Source organism: Lynx canadensis, chromosome E2, assembly GCF_007474595.2.
Source record: "Lynx canadensis isolate LIC74 chromosome E2, mLynCan4.pri.v2, whole genome shotgun sequence".
Lineage (NCBI taxonomy): Eukaryota > Metazoa > Chordata > Mammalia > Carnivora > Felidae > Lynx > Lynx canadensis.
The window spans coordinates 28831227-28847129 of NC_044317.1; the positions used below are offsets into that span (position 1 = coordinate 28831227).

General features: G+C 53.0%; 1 protein-coding gene across 1 annotated transcript in view; it reads right to left on the bottom strand.

Moving 5' to 3' along the window:
• SLC6A2 (solute carrier family 6 member 2) overlaps positions 1 to 3221 on the bottom strand; it is a 48026-nt gene extending 44805 nt beyond the window's left edge. Inside the window, exon 1 of the mRNA XM_030299564.1 lies at positions 2948 to 3221. Within this exon, the coding sequence (XP_030155424.1) occupies positions 2948 to 3221 (274 nt within the window). The remainder of the gene's footprint in view (positions 1 to 2947) is intronic.
• Positions 3222 to 15903: the final 12682 nt, after the last annotated feature.

Here is a 15903-nt window from a genome sequence, read left to right on the forward strand (position 1 = left end):
TCATTGGAGAGGGACAGATCTTGGGGGTCACCTACGCTCACCTCCAGCTGTAGTGGGGAACTCGGGCGTAGAGACGGGCTGGGCTGTGCCCACAGAAACGGAGCTGGGATTCAAACTTGGGTCTTTTGGCTGCTTGCCAACCTGCTTGCCCGTCTCAGGGGCTGACGTTAGAATTACATTTAAGAATTGATCCCCAAGGAGCAGCCAGGGGGTCTCCGCAGAGATCAAGCTCAGAAGGGGCCAGCTGAGCTCCCCCAGAGGGGTGAGGAGAAAAGGATCTGCCTTCGAGTCTGCGAAGGAAATGGGAGGCTGCCTCGCTCCCCTGTGTCATCCATGGCCACCCCAGCCAGAAATGGAAATTCACTGGGACAACTTCTCCACCCCTTAGCCTGGCATTCAAGGTCTCCGGGGCCGGGCCCCAACTTGTCTCTCCGCCCTTATCGCTGATGGCTTGCCCTCCCGCCAGCCCGCACTCCTAGTCTCTGCGATGATCGCACGTGCATTCTCGAATAAAATGCCTCCTATCTTCTTCTCAAGGCTTGTCCATGCACCTCCCTTCCCTTCCTTGGGGCGGTGCTCCAAGCACAGTCCACCTCCGAATCTTTCCCAAGCAGCCCCTCTTCGGGCCTTTAGAGCGCCTGTCACTTCTCCCACCCATGTCACACGTCATCAAAATGTTGTTAAGGAAAAGCAGCAGCTACCTTTCCTAAGGCCATGCTCTCTGCCTCGCTCTCCACCGGCATTATCACATCATCACGTCCTTACCTTCTGAGCTGAAAGCCATTCTTTCCATTTGACAGATGAGGACACTGAGGCTTCAGAGGCTGCCCCAAATCACTTTGCCAGAAGTTGGAACCCGGGACTCCACGGCCAAGGCCCCTAACTTCTAGATTGCTGGCCCCACCCCTCCCAGCGCATGCTGCCTCTCTGGGTTAGTTAGTGTTTCTGGATAGGCATTAGGTCTCTGAGGACTTGGACCATTTTCATTCATTTATTCACTCAACAGAAGTTTGTTGGGTACCTTCTATCGCATTCCTAGGATCTAGTCTTTACTTTGGGCATTAGAAATGGAGGAAGAAGTGACAGTCTGTGCCCTCAATGTGCCCCAGTCTGTGTGGGTGACAGATACACAAAGCAATAAATGACCGAACAACGCAGGTGGGTGATATACAGGGCTAGCAGACCCAAGAGAGGGAGCTTCTGGCCAAATTTACCTACAAATTGGAACCTGTGACAAATCGGCTATGTTTGTGCCCTGAGCCCCTGGTATGTCACCTTGCAGGCAGCAGGTGGTCACAATTGGTGGCAATGACCAAGTGAGCACACGGTGTCAGCGGGGCCCCAGAATATCCATCTACCTGATGTGTGCGGCTGGCCATCCGGGATCCTTGGAGTTTCACCCAACACTTATAACAGTGGCAGTGGCGTGGGGATGGCATATGACACTTCAGGTGACTGAAGCTCCTGGCAGGCAGGTGTGGTGATGAATCTATCTAGGTGACCCCTGCAGAGCCCAGCACTGTGCCTCACACCAGGGAGGAACTTGTAAATATTGCTGATTATTGATAGAGGCTCCTGCTGTCTGGGGACACACGGTCTCAGATGGTCACTGAGGTCATGCTGGATGGCACATCTCAGGGTCTCTCAGTCTGTCTTCCATTCATCACCTCCCCACCTGCTAAAAATACATGCAATCTGCATTTCCTCCCTTCCTGGGTCCAAAGGGCCAGAATTCTTAAACCTGACCAGAGACTCTTGAGAGGCCACAGCAGCCGAACACGGAAGAGTGTCACCTCTGGGTCACGTTTCCCATTTCTCCACCAAAACAAGTGTCCAGAGCAAACACTGAAGCAAACAGCTGGGTCCCAGACCCTATGGGGCAGATCACAAGCTTTCCCTTTCCCTGGTTCCAGGTAAGGAAACATCTGCCCTGCCTCCCTCTGAGCCCCTGGAGTCCTGAGCTACAGTTACTGCCAGGCGGGCTGGCCCAGGGAATAGAGAGAAGTTTCCAGAGCTGAGCCCCCGTGTGCCAACTTCTTCCTTCCCGTCATTTTTCCAGGCTCTCTGCAGGGCACCCCTGAACTCTAGCAAATGAGCGCAGGACTGGTGTGGTTTAGGCACCCAGGAGCAAAGGCCCTCGAGAAGGAGCTAGGGCCTTAGGACCTTGTGTCCTGTCCCCCCAGGCTGCTTCTTCCAGGGCTCTGCCATTTGGTTGGGCTATAGTTGGTCTCTAGACTTGCATCCCAGGCAAGTGGGTGTCGTGTCACCCTGCACGGGAAAGGGGAGAGAGCCTCGCCACTTCCACTGGAGTTTTCTCCAGGCCCCTCTCCTACTCCACCCTGCATCGGAGCCAAGGACCCCAGGCGGCGGCAGGGGGCAAAGGCTTCACCTGCCTCAAGCATCGGGCCAGTTCTTGGTCCCTAATGACCCATTCCTACCTAGACTGTGCACTCCGGCCCCTCCATCAAAACAAGCACCAACATGACAGTGGAGCTCTCTGACATTAGCTTCTCTTTGTGGGTCTCAGTTCCAGAGTCTCTGTCCCCAAGAGAGCAAGGCCTCCCAAGTGCCTTCAGGGAACCCACATCCTCTCTCCCCTTCTGGCCCAGAGGTCCCTGCCCCAAGACTCAAAGTGCTGGAGTTAGGATCACTGCGTGCCTGGCTGTCACATCCTGTGCACTCCAAATCCTCTTGCGAACCATCAAAAGATCACCTACATTCCTCATGCACCTATCACTGTCCAGGGGCAAGCCTCCACTTCCCTTTTCCACTGAGGACTCCAATTCTGTTTCCGTGAGCCCCGTCCAGACCCTTCTGCGCTCCAGACTCGCTCGCGTGCTTCCTCTTCTCCCGCGCATCCCAGCTCCTCCATCCCGGCCCCGGTCCTGGCCACTGCTGCGGTCAGGTAGCCTCCCAAGTCCAAACCCCAGCCCATCAGGGGGCTCACCGCCACCATTCTTGTAGCAGAGGTAGGGGAAGCGCCACACGTTGGCCAGGTCCACCGCGAAGCCGATCACTGACAGCAGGAAGTCGATCTTCTTGCCCCAGGTCTCCCGGGGCTGCTCGTCGCCATCGCGGGACGCCAGGAGACACTGGACGCCGTTGCGCTCTTTCACCACCAACAGCTCCGCGGCTTTGCGCCCTTGCACCGGCTGCTCCGGCCCCGGGTCCGCCCCGCCGTTCTCGGGCTGCACCTGCGGCTTCATCCGCGCCAGAAGCATGGGTGCGGTTGGCGAGGGGAACGTCAGCCGTACTGGGAGCGCGCCGAGGCTCTGCTTGGATAAAAGGAAAAGATGTGGTCACTAGGCCATCCCGCCCTCCATGCGCCTCCCGAGACCTCCCGGGAGCGCGGGGATAGAGCGGCCAGCGCGCGCACCGAGCGGACGCAGGGTTCCCCCAGACCCGCGCGCGTCTGTTGGTAAAATTTGGAAACAGCGGTAGTGGCGCGGAACTGAGACGGAACTTAGAGTTGGAGACCAACCCTGCCGGCCCTGTGGGTCTGGTCCCGGACCCCACAGCGCTTCCCTCATTCGCCCGCTCCCTCTCGCCCCCAAATGGCTGGGTTGGGACACGGCGGAGGCGGAGGTTTCCCAGGGCGGTGACCCTGCCCGTGCCGTTGGCTGCCCCCTGTCCCCCAGCTCGGGGTCTGTGCCACCTCCGGCAGCCCCAGGAGCCTCCCGACACTTACCCCTCCGCACTTCAAAGTCGCTACCGCTCTCGCTCTGCGCACGCAGCCGGGGTCTCCGGCACACCTCGGCCGGGCGGCGCGCAGGGCGCACTCACGTGTCCGGCAGCGCCGCGGTCCCGGGTGCCCCGCCTGGCCGCGACGGGCTGTGGGGCGCCGGCCGGGGCTGGGCTCCGCCGCGTGGCGCTCGGGCGCGGCCCGAGGAGCGCGGGAGGCGCGGGGCGGCCGGCGGGGCGCGCGCTGGCTGCTTCTGGCCGCGCCGGGCGGGGGCCGGGCTGGTAATGTAGCCTGCGCCCCAGGTAACGCGCCGATTGCATTAAGCCCGCGCCGGGCCCGCTCCGTCTGGAGCCTGTTAGCGCTAATGGAGACTGACAGCGTGGCCGGGGCCGGGCAGGGGCGGGGGCGCGGCGCGGGCTCGGGGGGCGACTCGGGGACCCGGGTGCCCGCTCCCTTTCCAGCACGCACCGGCGCGCCAGGCGCAGCTCCCGGGGGCCACCGGGCTCTGACTTCCCACCGCGGGAAGAGAGCGAGACGCCCAGAACTGGGGGTCAGAGTCGCGTCTGAGAGGGGGCCGGGAGAGCAAACGACCCGAGTCAGCACCAGCTCTGTCATCCGCCGCAGGCCATTTAAACTTACCCTGCCAGAGTTTCTCCGTCAACGAAGTGGGAATGTTCTGCTCAGCGCATTGCCGCGGTCGGTCGGCAAACAGGCAAACGCGATGGCCGGCCAGTTGGCCGGCTCGGGGTTGAAAGGTCACGCCCCAACCCTTACTCCTACATCTCTGTTACGGGCAGGCTAGCCCAGATTTGCAGTTCTGACCCTGGTTCTATCAGGCTTCATTCATTTCTCCACGCATTCATTTACCCCTAACTCATTTGTTCCTATCTGTGCCTGCTATGTGCCAGGCACTGTTCTAGGCCTGCACAACTTAACTCCAAAATCCCTGCCCAGGGGGCGTGGATATTCTGCCAGGGAGAGACAGGGGAATCAAGAAGCGAAATAAATGCACATTCTATGGTATGTGAGGTGATATTTGCACAGGGAAAAACAGCATGGTAGGGGATGCGCAGTGCTGTGTGCGGGGAGGGTGGGGAGGCAGGTGGGTCAGGGAATCTGAGAAGGCGACGTTTAAGCAGGTAAATGGACCTGGTATTCACGGATGCATTCCCTTGTTTGTCTATTGGTTAATTGATCCATTCTTCCAACGATCACCTGCTACATGCCTGATCAGTGCTGGTTAATGGAGCTAGTTCCTGCCATCAAGGAGCTAACAGTCCAGTGTGTAAAGAGTCCATCACGACCCAGATTGGTCAGGGCCGGTTGTAACCACAGGGGTATGGAAACTGGTTGGAGCCGAGTCGGCAAGTAAGGGGTGAGGTGGTAATCCAAGAAGGCGTCACAGAAGTGACAACGCTTAAGTGGGATGGACAGGAATCTGGATAAACCCAGGCATGCTGACCTCTCTGTCCTTTAAACATTCCAAGCTCAGACCCACCCCAGGACCTTTACACTTGCTGTTTCCTTTGCCTGAGTTGTTCAGATCTCAGTTCGGTGGTCCCTTCCTGTCCAGTCAAACCTGAAATACACCCCCACTCTCTATCGTGTTGCCCTGTTTTATTCCCTTCATTACATCAGTACACAAATTTATTTGTTCATTTCTTGTATGTCTTCTCTTGGGTAGCATATGACTCCATGAGGGGAGGAACCTTGGCTGTCCTACACACCACTCTGTTCCTAATACCTGGAACATACTAGGGCACCAATTAGTATGGAAACTGAATGGATTAATGGTAGTGCATGGAGGTGCTTAGAGCATTTTCGCCAGGGGAACCAGCAGGACAAATATCCTCTGGGAAGGATGTGGAGAGAAGAGGACGGGAAATGAAGGATGGTGAGCCTGCCCTGGCCTTCTGGGGGCTGATGATGGGTAGAGGCAGAAGGTCAGGGAAAGGACTGAGCAAAGGTCTCAGGAGTGCCCGGCACCACGGGTTCCCATCCACCAAGGATGTTAATCTTCTTTGGCCCATGGACAGTCTTTTTTTTTTTTTTTTTTAAATTTTTTTTTTTTTTCAACGTTTATTTATTTTTGGGACAGAGAGAGACAGAGCATGACCGGGGGAGGGGCAGAGAGAGAGGGAGACACAGAATCGGAAGCAGGCTCCAGGCTCTGAGCCATCAGCCCAGAGCCCGACGCGGGGCTCGAACTCACGGGCCGCGAGATCGTGACCTGGCTGAAGTCGGACGCTTAACCGACTGCGCCACCCAGGCGCCCCCCATGGACAGTCTTGACAAGCCTGTGAGGAAAGCAGGGAAGAAAACACCTTTCCATTTCTCAGGTCAGGAAACTGTGGCTCTGAGGATCCAAGGGACCTGCCTGAGGTCCCACAGGTTGGAAATGGCAAAGTTGAAATGAGAACCCAGGCCTCCCGGCTCCCAGCCCCTGTCCCCTCCACCAGTTTATGGAGGGAGACACTCAGAATGTCTCTAGTGATCACGTTTCCCTCCTCTCCTTTTACCCCATGCCCCACCCAGCTGGCCCTGAACACCCACCTCTGAACACCTCAGCCTTCCCCCCGCCGTAGCACCCCCATGGAGGATCCCCATCGCCTCACTGCAAAACCCTCCCGGCTGGCCACCTCACATCCAGTATCTGTCTGATCACCTCCCTCTTCCGTCTCCTCTTCTGTCTCCTCCGAGAGACGACACACAAAATGTGATTTAATTAACCGCGGATTGAAGGTCATTTTATTTTCTTCTTTATACTTGTCTTTGTGTGCCAACTTGTCTACAATGAGCATTTGATACTCGTGCAATCAGAAGAAGATAAGCCACAGTTTCTCGAAATCCTCCAATCTTTTCGAGATAATATCGAGACACCTTTAGCAGGACGGACAAGACTCTGCCCGTCCGTTCAGGTACCCTGGATACCTTGTGCCTCTGGATTTTTAACTACGCTGTTCCTTTCTTCGTCTACCCGGAGAACTCCTATTCATCCTTCAAAACCTCAGAAGTCATGCCCGCTGTAAAGCCTTTCCTGGTAACCACCTCCCAACCACCTCCTTCTTTATACTGCTTTGTGTATTTGTCTAGTACAGTTATCGGTGTGATTTCCCTACTAGGGGTAAGGAAAGTGCCCAATATTTCCTGTTACACAGCTTGTGCTATGGAGATGTGTACAAAACAGAACTAGAAGAGATCTCAATCATCGGTTGGGTTTGGGTTATCGGTCGTTTATGTTGGATTCCTCCAGAAGCCTAACCTGAAACAAAGATTTGCGTTCAAGTAGTTTACTTAGGAGGCAGTTCCTGGAAGCACTGGTATAGGAGTGGGGAGGAGAGGCGAGAAAGGAAAAGGAACCAAGAGAGGGGACGTTAAGGGGCAGTTACAGCTGTGGGCAGCTGGTGTTTAACCCTGCTAGGGATCTCCGGGAGGCTGCGTAGAGCAGGCCTCTGTCGTCCCACTCCTGGGCAAGGAAGTTGGAGTATTTACCCATTAAGGCTGTTCCCAGGGTGCTAACTTGCCGGCATTTCCAGCCTGCCTGGCGTGTGGGCTGAACAGGAAGAGGCTTCTAGCAGAGTCCGGGTACCGGCGGTGAGGAGCTGGTGGTGGGGTCTGCGTTGGCAGGCACGGCGTGGGCGGGGCGCTGCAAGTGAGCCACGGGGCTGGAGGGAGGCATCCCCCCACTCATGCACACCATCAGAGGGCCAGTCAGCAAGCCCAGAGGGTTCCACCTGGTGGTTTCAGAGACTTCTGGGGGACAGCAGTGGAAACACCAGGCTGGGACTGGGCCGAAGGGGAAGGCGTCTCTCTCCATTTCTGACCCAGACTCCCTGCGCATCTCTCCAAGAGCCACGGGGCCATGTGGCTTCTCTCCATACCCTGCATTCTGCCCTGCCAGGTGGCCTGAGGGCAAGTGGGTGGGCAGACGGCTGGAGCATTATCAGAGCTAACTTGATCTCGGGGGAGGCGTCACTTCCACTTACCATGGCACTTGGTGACACAGGCCATGGGCACAAGGCGATGGCTGGTGCTGTCAGTCCAGCTCTGGACATCTCCCGGCAGACGCCAAGACCCTGACATGCAACGGATAGGCTGGAGGACGTTTGGAAGCCAAGGGTCTGGGTACTGGGTGTGTCTTGAGAACAGTGTCAGAACTTGGACCTTCATTGCACGGATGGGGGAACTAAGGCCAGAGAAGAGGAGAGGTTTGCCTGCAAATTTTCTGCCTTCCTTCCTTCCTTCCTTCCTTCCTTCCTTCCTTCCTTCCTTCCTTCCTTTTTCCCTCTTCCCTCCCTCCCTCTCTTCTCTTCTTCCTCCCTCTGTGCCCTTCCTTCCTTCCTTCTTCCTTCCTTCCTTCCTTCCTTCCTTCCTTCCTTCCTTCCTTCCTTCCTTCCTTCTTTCCTTTTTCTTTGCCTGTTTGTTTGGTTTGGTTTGGTTTTGTCTTTTAACCAGGGGCATTAGACCTATGTCCTTGCACATGACCTGCCCTGGGGCCATTGGTCACCGGCATAACTTACATTGTATTTACAAATAGCATAAAAGTCCCCTTAATAAAAGACCCAGAGAAGCTGAAATCGGTCTCCTCCAGAACACCTCCCACTAAAGCCCCTCAGTCCTTGAGGCTTCTAACTCACCCACAGGCGGCTCAGACCTTAGAGTCTCCTCTGTTGAGCACCTACCCCAACTGGCCACATCCGGGCCCTGGCACGAAAGAGCATCCATCCGTCACTGACGTCCACGTTTACATCCTCCGCCCGAATCCAACCACAGACTGCACGTCTCTACGTGGGTGATAAAAGGCACCTGGAATTCACCGTGTCCGAAATAGAATTCTTGAGCTCCCCGTCCTGACTTTCCCACAAACATGCTCTTCCTCCTTCTCCCTCATCTCAGGTGATGACATCTTCTTCCTTCTAGGTCCTCAAGCCAAAAAACCTTGGAGTTGGCCCTGACTCCTCTTTTTCATTCTTCCACATCCAATGCTATTGCAAACTCTTTGCGTCCAAGTGGCCTCACCCCTCCCACCTCCGCGGGGACCGGGCTGCTCCAGGCCATGCCGTCTCTCACCTGGATTACTGTGCAGTCTCCGAGTGGCCTCCCTCACTCTCCCCTTTGCCCTGAAGTTTAAGCCCTACACCGTTGCCAGACCTTTTGGAGACGAGCTCAGATCCCGTCCCTCTATCTCCATGCTCTCATCTTCCTCGGGGGGAAAACCAAAGTCCTTCCAAGGGTGGTATGGATGAACAAGTAAACACATCCTTTTGTGGACTCGCCAATGCAAGTCCAGCTAAGCCCTGTGGCCCCCGCGGTGTGGGAATCAGGCAAGGACACAGGCCCTGGGCAAGAAGAGAACGGGACGGGCAGGTGGTATGGCAGAAAGAACCCCCGGGGCTGGGAGTCAGCACCCAGGGTCCCGACTCCTGCTCGGCTTGATTTTAGGCTTTGGGGTAATGGCCAAGTCCAATGACAACATGGGGATGAACCACAGGAAGAAGAAAAACGGAAAAAAGGGAGGTCAGGAGAGGAGCTGGGGAGGGAGAAAAGGAAAGGAGGGGTTTGAGGCAAAGGGACTCCTTCCCTTGGGAAGAAAGGTGGTCCTCCCTCCTCTGCAGGAGCCCCTTAAGACATCCCTTGGCCTTAAGGTAGTCATGAGTTATGGCGACATGGCGCTCACACCTAGTTTGCGCCCATCTCCACGGCAGAGGGGATTTGTGCTCAGCTGAGCAGAATGAGCCATACATAGCCAGGTTGGCACAAGGACTTTGCACCCCTGGGGAATACCAGAGCAAGGGGGGACCCCCCCAGGAACCTTCATGCCCAGGTACCCTCCATTAGAAGACCAGAAATGCCTTAGGTAATCTGATGAAATGTGGATTCTCCCAGAAATATGCACATACACACAGCATTTCTAACTTAGTGTGAAATGTATCATACGTGAGCAAAAGTATATAGAACAGGTATGAACAGTTTACAGTTTAAATAATATTAATGATATGAACATAGAAGAACCCACCTCCATGGGTTAAGAAATAGAGCATTTCCATAGTCAGTTAAGCATCTGACTTCGGCTCAGGTCATGATCTCACGGCTTGTGAGTTCGAGCCCCCTTATCGGGTTCTGTGCTAATAGCTCAGAGCCTAGAGCCTGCTTGGGATTCTGTGTCTCCCTCTCTCTCTCTGCCCCTGCCCCGCTCACGCCCTGTCTCTCTCACACGCACAAAAAGAAATAAACATTAAAAAAAAAAAAAGGGGGGGCGCCTGGATGGCGCAGTCGGTTAAGCGTCCGACTTCAGCCAGGTCACGATCTCGCGGTCCGTGAGTTCGAGCCCCGCGTCGGGCTCGGGGCTGATGGCTCGGAGCCTGGAGCCTGTTTCCGATTCTGTGTCTCCCTCTCTCTCTGCCCCTCCCCCGTTCATGCTCTGTCTCTCTCTGTCCCAAAATAAATAAACGTTGAAAAAAAAAATTTAAAAAAAAAAAAAAAAAAAGGAAAAAGAGCGTTTCCGGTTCCCCATCAGCCCCTATGTGCCCCTCCTCAACAGCCCCCTTCACTGCTCTCCCCCACTCCGAGGCAACCACCACCCCTTGCTTAGCAAGTAATCATTTCTTTGTCTTTCTTTACCACCTACCGATATCTCCCCAACAATACATAGTTTCCTCTTGTCCTTCTTTGAACTTTATATACAGAGAATCACACTACAGACATTTCTGTGACTTCTTTGGCTGAATATAACATGTTTGAGATTCATCCGTGATGGAGTGAGCTGTAGTTCACTCATTCTTATTGTTGGATATATTCATTGTATCGGAGGAAGAGTAACTAATTCATTTATTCATTCAACTGTTGAAGGACATTTGGATTATTTCCATGTGTTTAATATTTGAACAACGCTGCCCATAAACTTCGGTACAGACTACTCCTGTGCATGTGTGCATGGGTTTCTAGAGTTTCTATACTTAGCAAACCGCTGGTTTATAGTGTATGTGTCTGTTCTGCTTTATCAAGGAATGACAAACTATTTTCCAAGATGGTTGTACCAAATACAACTCTCTCCAGCAGAGTTATTTCTTCACTTCCAGTTTCTCACATCCTCCCCAAAGCTGGGTATTATTTACACTTTGAATTTTTGCTAGTCTTTTATTATTTTTTAAAAAATTTTTAACATTTATTCATTTTTGAGGGACAGAGAGAGACAGAGTGCGAGTGGGGGAGGGGCAGAGAGAGAGGGAGACACAGAATCTGAAGCAGGTTCCAGGCGTTAGCTGTCAGCAACAGAGCCTGATGCAGGGCTCGAACCCATGAACCGTGAGATCATGACCTGAGCTAAAGTCAGGTGCTTAACCGACTGAGCCACCCAATTGCCCCTGAATTTTTGCCAATCTTTTATTTTTTTTAATTAAAAAAAATTTTTTTTTAATGTTTATTTATTTCTGAGACAGAGAGAGACAGAGCATGAGTAGGGGAGGGTCAGAAAGAGAGGGAGACACAGAATCTGAAGCAGGCTCCAGGCTCCGAGCCGTCAGCACATAGCCCGACGCGGGGCTCAAACTCACAGACCGCGAGGTCGTGACCTGGGCTGAAGTCGGACGCTTAACGGACGGAGCCGCCCAGGCGCCCCTTTGCCAGTCTTTTAGATGCAGCTTTAACCTGCATCTTCCTGGCTTCTAATGACGTGGAGTATCCTTTCACATGCGCATTGTCCATGTGTGTTTCTTTTTGTCCTGTAAAATGATGACGTGGTTGGTGCAATTTGCTTGTTTGTTTGTTATTTTCTATTGGCTTGTTCGTCTTTTCTTCATGATTCATAGTCGTTCTTAGTATTCTGGGTACAAATATTTGTCGGTTTTATTGCAAACATCTTTTCTTGGTTGCATGATAAGTCTTTTTTCCCTACGTGGTAGGGAAAACCTTTATTTTCACATAAATAAAGGTTATTAAGGTTAATGTAATGTTCATTTAATTTAGCTTTTCTTTTGGTTTAAGTATTTATGTTTCAGTTAAGAAATCCTTCCCTACCTAGGGGGCATCTGGGTGGCTCAGTCGGTTAAACGTCCGACTTCGGCTCAGGTCATGATCTCACGGTCCATGATTTCGAGCCCCGAGTCAGGCTGTGTGCTGACAGCTCAGAGCCTGGAGCCTGCTTCCAATTCTGTGTCTCCTCTCCCTCTGACCGTCCCCCGCTTGCACTCTGTCTCTCTCTCAAAATAAAATAAAAACATAAAAAATTAAAAAAAAAAAATCCTTCCCTACCTGATATTTTCCTAAATTACAATTTAAAATTTGCCAGGTTTTCCCTTTATACTCCCCTTCAATAGCTTAACTAACGTTACTGCCTCGGTACAGACTTTCACTTGTAAGATGAGTGCTGGGGCCTAACGTAAAGCATGGTGACCATAGGTAACAACAGCATGTTACGTATCTGAAATTTGCTAATACGGTAGAGCTAATGTGTTGTGACCATACCCCAAAAAAGAGAACTCTATGTGAGGTGATGGATATGTTAATTAACTTAATTATGGCAACCGTATCACAATGTGTATGTATATCAGGTGATCGCATCGTACACTTTAAATACATACAATTCTGTCAATTGTACCTCAATAAAGCCAGAAAAACAAACAGACGAACAGCATTGCTTTGTAATATGGTTTTGCTACCTGATGGGGCAAGATGCTTCAGTTCTCCTTCAGGAGTGTCGTGGCCGTGCTATTCCTCACGAATTTCAGAATCAGCTTGCCGAGCTCCTTGAAAAATCCCACTGGAGGTTCCACCGCGATTACACTGATTGTAGAGATCGATATGGGGAGACCTGACATTTCTACAGGATTCGGTCTTTCTATCCAAGAGCACAGCGCATACCTCTGTGTATCTGTCATCTTTAATGTACAAAGCATTTTAAGCAGAGGTTAGGGGATCTTCAGATTCCCACATGCAACCCATCTCAGAATCCCTTGACATTGCCTCCTGCTAGCCTCCAGGCTCTCTTTTCTCCGTGTCATACACGTGAACCCATTCTTACAGCTGCCTCTCACCCCCTCCCGGTTCGTGCTTCGGGTGTCCATTCCGAAGAAACTGACCAGCCTCAGCTTCTTCTGCAGCTTGGAGATACAAGACGGTGAACTGGCTGAAAGCGTGGTTTTAGGAGCCACGATGCATGAGCTCTAATCCTCGTTCCGCCCCACTCTGTCTGGGAAATCTTGGCCAAGTTCCCCTACTTCTTTTGTGTGTCTCACTTTCTTCATCTATAAAATGGGTGAGATGGGGATGGCAACCGTACCCATCCACAGCATTGTCGAGAGGATTAAATGAATAAATACATGTAAAGCACTTAGAGCCATATACCAGCACAGCGTAACGTGTTACTTCTGTTGTTTCAAAACCTGTATTTCTTATGTCTGTGGGAGATAGGGGTCTCCTCCAGAATTTTTTTTTTTTAATTTTTTTTTTCAACGTTTATTTTTGGGACAGAGAGAGACAGAGCATGAACGGGGGAGGGGCAGAGAGAGAGGGAGACACAGAATCGGAAACAGGCTCCAGGCTCCGAGCCATCAGCCCCGAGCCCGACGCGGGGCTCGAACTCACGGACCGCGAGATCGTGACCTGGCTGAAGTCGGACGCTTAACGGACTGCGCCACCCAGGCGCCCCTCCTCCAGAATTTTAAATTAGGTTTATCAGACATCACCATTCAGGCCATGGATGGAATCACAAATATACGTCGATATGACAATGATGAGTGTGGAATTGGAATTTTCTTTAGAGAAAGTTGGGAGGGTTCAAAGCCTGGATTCACCACTTGCGTGCTGGGTGCCTTTGGTTTCTGAGCCTCAGGTTTCCCACTTTTTTTTAATTTTTAATTTTTTTTTCAAGAGAGAGTGAGCACATGAGCGGGGGGTGGGGAGCGGACAGGGAGAGACAGAGAGAGGGAGAGAGAGAGTCTTAAGCAGGCTCCACGCTCAGCATGGAGCCCAACGCGGGGCTTGATCCCGCAACCCCGGGATCATGACCTGAGCCCAATTCGAGACTCAGACGCTCAACTCACTGAGCCACCCAGGTGCCCCTCAGTTTTCCTGTTTGTAAAATGGGGGTAACATGGGGCACCTGGGTGGCTCAGTCTGTTAGGCGTCTGACTTGGGCTCAGGTCATGATCTCACGGTTCGTGGGTTTGAGCCCTTCGTCGGGCTCTGGGCTGACACTTAGAAGCCTGGAGCCTGCTTCAGGTTCTGTGTCTCCCTCTCTCTCTGCCCCTTCCCTGCTCACACACACTCTCCCTCTCAAAAACAAATAAACATTTTATTAAAAAAAATTGTTTTTAATGTTTTTATTTATTTTTGAGACAGAGAGAGACAGGACACGAGCAGGCGAGGGGCAGAGAGAGAGGGAGACACAGAATCCGAAGCAGGCTCCAGGCTCCGAGCTGTCAGCACAGAGTCTGACGTGGGTCTTGAACTCACGGACTGTGAGATCCTGACCTGAACTGAAGTTGGACGCCCAACCGACTGAGCCACCCAGGCGCCCCAAAAACAAATAAACATTTAAAAAAAATGTTTAAATGGGGGTAACATACCTGTTCGATAAGATAACCAATGGGAAGGACTTTGATATCATTATTGGAAGAGACCCATTTCTCAAGATTCCACGATGCCAGCTGCCGCCGTGTCCCCAGGGGTCGCTGCTTCTTCCTAGAGGCCTTTCCCTCTCTGCCACTCTCCCAGGTCCCAGATCACACTAGGCTAGCAGGCCGTGCAAAGGTGCAGATTCCTCGGTCCCATCCCAGAGATTTGGATTCAGTGGAATCTGCATGTTTACAGTGTGTTTAATTCCTGTTTAAAAAAATATAATTCCGGTGTTAGTGACACGTTTCATAAACATAGTCCCAGGCGGAGAGTGGCTGTAGCAATTTCCACCTGCTTTGCCTGACCCGAGCTCCTCCTTTCTCTCGCACTGGTGCACTTTTCTTCCTTTTGCTGTGGCCGCTGAGCAAAGAGCACACAGCCACTTCCTGGCTGAGCTGTGTTTTCCCCGGGAGGGGTGAACGGGTGCCCTCTAGGGCATGCAAGTGAGAAGAGCTGCTCCGTGCTCATTGTCTGGGCCACAGTCACGGCCGTAAAACACGCAGAGCAGATGCGTCGGATGGGTGAGGAGACAGAGGTGGGAACTGCACCCTCATCAAGGTGATCGTCGAGAGACCTCAGCACGGGGTTGTTCACAATGAAGCCAAGGGCTGGGGATGTCGCCTCCGGTCTGGGCTGGTCCTGCTCTGCCTTTGTGCCCAGGAACCCGAAGGCAGTTATTGATGGCAGTGCAGGCGGTGGTCCACACTGTGTAGACCACACACAGAGAACACCTGCCCGAGGCATGTCCTTATATGAAGCCTGCCATCTCCTCCTCCCCCAAGGCGAAAGCTGAGTGGTCTTAGGGCAAGGGCAGGGGAACTAGTGAGTTGGGCTCAGGGGGTGGTTTTCTGCCCCTCTTCATGGTAAATACCATCACCATCCCCTTCCAGTTTTTTAGGAGACCGCAGACCCCCTGGTGGCCGTAGTGTGATAAGCCAGCACAGTGACACTCGACTTTCACACTGAGTGGGGCTTCAAATCCTGGCTCTGTCACCTGGTAGCTGTGTCACCTTGGGCTGATGTGTGCCTGTTTCCTCTTCTACACAGTGGGGTCCATCATCATAGTTATCTCGCAGCGTAGTTGGAAGGCGCGGAAGCGTCATGACTCTGAAATGCCCCCGACGTGTGCGGCATATACGAGATACACGTGGGCATTTGCTACATGTCTGGCAGGCCTTCACTGATGGAGCATTTATTGGTTGTAAGGACCACATATGACTGCGTATACTACTCACCGTGGTTATCCCCATTTTACAGATGAGTTAATGCTGGCAGAGGTCAAATGGCTTGTCCCTGGCCGCGTGGGTAGGATGGGACAGGAAGTGGGATTTGAACCCGGATCTGGGCTGGCTCCAGGGCACGTGCTCTTAATCACTGCTCTTTCTGGTGGCTCAGCGTCTGCCTCCTGGGTCCCGGCCGTCTTCATCCTCCCCGCCTCCTCACGGCCCCCTCCCCATCTCAGGAGGCCCCTTCTCCCTTTGTGGCGGGGAACCTGGAGGTTGTGGCTGATGCAGTCCTGAACCTCAGCGCCGTCAGGAGCCACAGTCTTCTCCCGTCCTTTCCCCTCTGAACCAGAGTCCTTCCTCCCCAAGGCTCCCCTCCTCCCA